Source organism: Hibiscus syriacus, unplaced genomic scaffold, assembly GCF_006381635.1.
Source record: "Hibiscus syriacus cultivar Baekdansim isolate YM2019G1 unplaced genomic scaffold, ASM638163v2 tig00111689_pilon, whole genome shotgun sequence".
Lineage (NCBI taxonomy): Eukaryota > Viridiplantae > Streptophyta > Magnoliopsida > Malvales > Malvaceae > Hibiscus > Hibiscus syriacus.
Genome location: NW_024063154.1, coordinates 872561 through 878560, shown reverse-complemented (window position 1 = coordinate 878560; position 6000 = coordinate 872561). Strand labels below are relative to the sequence as shown.

The 6000-nt window shown below is 36.2% G+C and overlaps 1 protein-coding gene across 1 annotated transcript; it reads left to right on the top strand.

The window, feature by feature from the left end:
• The first annotated feature begins 387 nt into the window (after positions 1-387).
• On the top strand, positions 388-3989 carry LOC120167532 (probable transcription factor KAN4). Its single transcript, XM_039176526.1, has 6 exons — positions 388-1456; positions 1576-1652; positions 1909-1945; positions 2152-2302; positions 2919-3006; positions 3112-3989. The coding sequence occupies exons 1-6, from the start codon at positions 988-990 to the stop codon at positions 3283-3285; spliced, it is 996 nt and encodes a 331-aa protein (XP_039032457.1). The 5' UTR covers positions 388-987; the 3' UTR covers positions 3286-3989.
• Positions 3990-6000: the final 2011 nt, after the last annotated feature.

The following is a 6000-nucleotide window of genomic DNA, read 5'->3' as shown; positions in this document are numbered from 1 at the left end:
TATATATGTCCAGTCTTCATGTAAAAAGGAGCTAGTAATAAATTAGAGCAGCTTCACAGTTTGAGGTAAGGGGATATAAGATATTTTTAGCCCTGCCTGCTTTGCCACTCAATGCTGGTGCAAGAAAATTAAACCCAGAATATTCTAATTCTGGGAAAAGTTAGGATATTATTAAATTATTAGGAAGATAAAATTTATGTGATATATAAACTGCAACTTCCATTTCGAATATATAATCCATTAAAAAGTATATGTTTTTCCTATATTTTAATTAATTTATACCCTTTAAAGTAGAAAAATAATGGTGTTGTGATGCTTTGAGCTTGAATAGTAACCATTTTGTTTTTCCCTGGCTCCTGGCTGGCTTGCTGCCACCTCTTTTTTTCATTCCCCCATTATAAAAGATACAGGAAAATGAGGTCCTTTCCTTCACTTTCTTTCTCTTTCTCTGTGCAAGGAAGAAAAGGTCTCTGATCCATCTCTGCTTCTTTAAATACATAACTTTCCCTTTTTACAAACTTTTCCTTCAAACCATCATCCCCAAAACAACTCTGATTACTTACTTTCTCTTCACCTGCAATTCTTTCTTTTTTTGTATAATCTGACTGTTTAATGGTTATAGTCTCTGCAACTTTTTTCCTTTTTCTATCAAACCTAGACGGATCCTATTAAAAAGCCTATATTTCTCTTCACTCGCTCCCTCCCTCTTCCAAGTTTCACACACACATCAACACACCATGCAACTTAATCATGAGGCGCTCATGATATAATCACACGACGCTTTCCTTCCCTTCCTTTTCGGTTCTCTTCGTTTGTTTAACTTCGAAGTTTTAAACCCACTTTTCCTGTCGATTTTCTTTTCCTTTTTTCTTGTTTTGGCAGTGTTTTACGTACGCTTCTCTTTCATTCATTCTCTCTATTTTAATCTATTGTCTCTGTTAAAACATCCTCCAGGGCCTTTTTGACTAAGATCTTCACCCTTCCCTTATGTTCATAAGCTCAAAGACCATAATGAGAACTGCACCTTTGCCTGATCTATCCTTGCAGATTAGCCCACCACCCGTTTCAGATTGTAAAGCTAAGGAAATGACTTACGATGTTTTATCAGGAAAATCAATCTATAGTGATAGGAGCTCGACGACTGATTCTGGGAATAGCGGAAGCGATTTGAGCCATGAAAATGAATACGGTAATCCAGATCTTGGAGTACCCACGTTGAGCTTAGGGTTTGAAATGGCAGATTTGTGTTCTCCCCATTTACAGCAACCAAGAAACCTTCATCATCATCAGCAGCAGCAGCCTTATCAGCCTCAAATCTATGGTCGTGATTTCAAGAGAAATTCAAGAATGATCAATGGAGCTGTGAAAAGAAGCATCAGAGCTCCCAGAATGAGATGGACTACAACACTCCATGCCCATTTTGTTCATGCAGTCCAGCTGCTTGGAGGCCATGAAAGTAATATATTTACTTATTTTCCATCCTTTTCGTTTAAGTGCAAAATACCGAAAATAGGAATCTTTACTGAAAAAAAAAGCATAACAAAGCTTACATATTTGTACTGGCAACTGTCACAGGAGCAACACCAAAATCAGTCTTAGAGTTGATGAATGTCAAGGATCTAACCCTAGCTCATGTGAAGAGTCACTTGCAGGTGGGGGTTACTGTGGGCAATCTTCGTTTCTTTGAACTTATGTAGTATATGATAATTCTTATTACTTTTATGATTTTTCCCCATAGTTGTTTTGGCATCTTTATCGTGTCCTATTTTTTGTATTTCTGTATGATTCAACTGTAGTAGGTGTGGACTGGGGAAACAAAGGGTAAGGACAAAAGGGCATCAAGAGTAATCTTAGCAATGTGGACTTTTTTCTCATTTTTTTCTCTATGGGTTTTCTGTGTTCATGCAGATGTATAGAACAGTGAAGAGCACTGACAAAGGACCAGGTAATTGGAATTTCCCGCTAAGAACCATTGTAATTTTTATTTCTCTTCTATTATTAGTTTCTCTTGGTTTTAGACCTAACTTTGTGACCAAGTATGACAGAAAGTTATATCATCTGATCCACTATCCCCAACTAAACCAGAACCCTTTGGATTTATTACAGTGTAGCTAAAATCTAAAACATGAATTATTTTGGTGGGTGTTTCAGGTCAAGGGAAGACAGACATGAGTTTGAACCAAAGGATGGGGATTGTTGATTTGGATGGAACACCATCTTCTGCAAAAGCTGATCCTAACGCTTCTTATTCTCTCAAACTATCAGCAACATCACCACAAACGGTACCACAAAGGACCCAAAGGTGATCCACCATATCTGCTGCATCTCCTCTTTCTGTTATTTTTAATTAGTTTCTTTATATCCGAAGCTGAATATAATGATCTTCTCTATTTTCTCAAAGCCAAAGTCATCGTACATGCACGCATATACACATATATTCTAGGCCATGGACAGCTTTGATCCAAGTGTTCGTCACTGTTTGTGAGGTAGATGAGGCCATTTTATTAGTCACAAGTGCATAGATTTTGATGAAGATCAGCTAGGATTTTTAGGCTACCTCGTGTTCCATTCCGAAAACAAATCCCATCCATTTCTACCTGTTAGATTTAGAAGTAATTCCCATTTCTTCTAAAGGCCTAAACATCCATGACCTTTCTACTTATTTATTAGTCTGGTAATAAATTAATTATATCTTTCTGTTTGCTGCCTCGTTTTGTTGACTTCCCGAACAATTTCTCAGTTATATACGTTTAAAAAAGAGTTGCATGCTTTCCACACGCTCTACATTATTTGGTAGAATCAATTGTATGATTATATCTGTAGTCTGATGATATAAGTCGAACAAACTGATATAAGCGTGCAATATTTTGGAGTTTCTTACAATTTTGTTGGTGGTGGTGTTTCATGCTTGTTTGTAGTGGTTCATGGCTACCCTTAACGGAGACACGTAATTTGAGCATATCAAACTATGGACACGGTTCGACTTTCGAGCCAAATAATGCTAAGGTATGATTGTATCACTAAAAACAAAACCCAACATGTTGAAACTCGAAAGTTCAATTTGCTATCATTGTGTTGATTATCAATCTTATGATTTTGGTTTTGTAATAGGTTGATGGAGACAAGGCAGCGCTTCATGTCTCGGATAGAATGAAGGAAAGATTAGATTCCTGCTCCTCGTCACCTTCAGACATGTTCCTTAACCTAGAGTTCACGCTCGGAAGGCCAACCTGGCAAATGGACTGCGCTGAATCTTCAAATGAGTTAGCTCTTCTCAAGTGTTAGACGCCATAGAACCGGCTAGTACTATATATGATATTTTTCCTGTAATTTGGGTACTGGAAATGCATGAACTATATATCTTGGTCTAAGTTGTTTAAATTTTGTCTGGAAAAGGGAAAGAAAATGCCTGTAGCCTTGTGAATGTTGTCGGATCGCCTTTGTTCCATGTAATTTTGATGGCATTGTGGCAAACAAAGAAGGAAAAACCAGAATTCTAAAATCAGCAACGATCTTGATATTTCTGGGCCAGAGTCTATAACGGGGCTAGGGCTCTGCAGACTTTCCAGGAGGGTCCCCAACAGTGAACAAGTGGGTCAATCCCCATTGCGAAATTAATATATTTGAGACAGTTTATGTCAATCAATTTCGCATTCGGTGCCCCTCTCTGAAACATTGAGCTGGGTATGGCCCCTACATCCCTCCATGACCATTGATATGATTGTAGCCAAGATTTGAATGCTAATGTCGCACAGGCCTTGGAAGCTTGAACGTACGATGTGTTTTGAGATGGGTCCAATCCACGTCTACTGGAAAACAATAATAACGACCCTATATATTTATTAAGTAGTAAGTACTCCAAAGAGATAATAATCCTTTGAGGACCCCATATTTTTCAGAGTGGTCGTCAGTCATGATTGTTCTTCATCTTCTTCAAATTACTATTCGAGCAGTGATGTTACATAAATTACCACTCCAGCACTATACTTCTGCAGAGAAGACGCTTAAGGGACCACCAACTTTGGCTGCTTCCTTCAATCCATTGTTGAAATCCAACCTATTACGGGTGCATTTGATTGGGGTAATTATTTATTATTAGGGTATTTTTCATAAAATTATTACTAATAATGTCAATTATTCATAGTAGTGGAAACGAATAATCACTAAAATTTTAGATCATATTGTTCTTAAGATTATATATATGTATATATCCCTTTTATTTCACGAATAAATAAAATTCTCTTACAATATTTTGATTGAATATTTAATAGTTAATAAATAATTTAATTTTAAAAAAAAGAACTCTTGTATATACATTAATAATATAGGGAGCATAGGTATTATGTACAAACTTACAAACATATGTCGGCAAAATAATAGAGCCAATTTGGTTGAGGCTCAATCTGAAGTCGATCAAATTTTGGTGTAAAGTTACCCTATAATAGTAAGTAGAGGTTAGATTGCATGATTTAGGAAAACAGTAAGGTTTGACAAAGGGATGGTAGTAATTATATCCAAAGATGAGAGAGTCATAAACGGAGGGCTACTGCCATCACGAAGAAAGCAAACGTATCCATTGTTGGTTGTCGTGTAATTTGCCCAGGCCCTTTGCTTCATCAGTGCAATGAAGAAATCGAAAACGAAATCTTGAACTTTTTCATTTGGATGTGTGGTGCACAGTCCCTATCAATCTTTTATTACCCAAAGACTTCAGTTCCTGCCCACCCATGCCTCTGCATTAATCAAAAATAAAAGCAAAAAACTGGAAATCAAAATTATTATGGGCCTTGTTCGCCATCATTAGGCCTTTTAAAGCTGTGGAGAGTGTTGAAATTGGGAACTGCTCCTTGTTTTCATCGATAATGATTGTATGGTTGTCTGTTCCGTGGAAATTGTGTCTGTCGAAAACGACACTAGAGCACCCAACTCCAACAACATCGAAAAATCCTGACAAAATCTTCTTCCTTCATTCAACTTTTCTTTACTTGTTCTCAACGAAATTTCCAGGCGGTACCGTTACAATTGAAAGATCCTTGGGACAGAATGAATACTTATGTTTTCCATTTCTTTCTTTGAAACTTCTTCTCTTGTCTTAGCTCCCTCTGCTTTTCTCAAATTCTCTTTTCCCAATGTATTCCATTCTTTTGGTACCAGACATACAGTCACCAAAGAAATCATTAAAATTTTTGTTGATTTAATCATTGGTATCTTTTTTTTTCAGTGGATTTCTGGTCCATATTTGGTATTATAAATATATAATAAATAGCTATTTTCTGTATCAAACATCCGGTCTCCAGATGAAGTATTTATGATCATATGCTAGTATTATTAACATTGGGGCATGTTTTTCTTCAAAACGAATGCCGCATATGAACAAGTTAATATTTGCTAATTGCATCAGTTTAATATAGATGAGAGATCCAATTCTCAATCTGTTCATTTACCAGAAAGCAAGCATGCTCTATGTTAACTTTTTACCACTTGTGTTTCATTGTTAAATTTACAGGTACTGTTTTAATTGTGCATTTGTACTTCTTGTCAATCAAGACCATGCATGTATTTCCAGCCGCTATCTCATCAACCTTGGTATATTATTTTTCTGTACGCATTGCTTTGCTGATGTCTGCAGATGGAGTGTTGATTTCATCAAGATTTTGAGCGAAGAGATGGTAGTATGGCTCAGAAAATTGAGAAATGGTAAAGTGGCAAGGTTCCTGCATTCATGTTTGGTAAGGAATGAATAGTGTCTGCCCCAGGAAGTACCCAAATAAGTGATTGATAAACTGAGGGCTGATCACATCATTCCAATGCTGTTCTTCATATTCAAAAATATATTTTGCATGCTGTTTTTCATATTAAATCACTTACTAAACATGAATCTTGACAAATCTTTTTCATCAACATCTTTGTTCATACCATAATCCTTATTTAAATCATAATTATCACCGTAATCCTGATCTTTATTTAAAAAATATTCCAAAAATATTAAAAATTATCTAA

Excerpts from the sequence above, each read along its gene's own strand:
- LOC120167532 (XM_039176526.1), top strand. The coding sequence starts at position 988 with ATGTTCATAAGCTCAAAGACCATAATGAGAACTGCACCTTTGCCTGAT. Across the intron at positions 1,457-1,575 it reads GCTGCTTGGAGGCCATGAAA|GAGCAACACCAAAATCAGTC; the intron begins GTAATATATTTA and ends CAACTGTCACAG. Across the intron at positions 2,303-2,918 it reads GTACCACAAAGGACCCAAAG|TGGTTCATGGCTACCCTTAA; the intron begins GTGATCCACCAT and ends GCTTGTTTGTAG.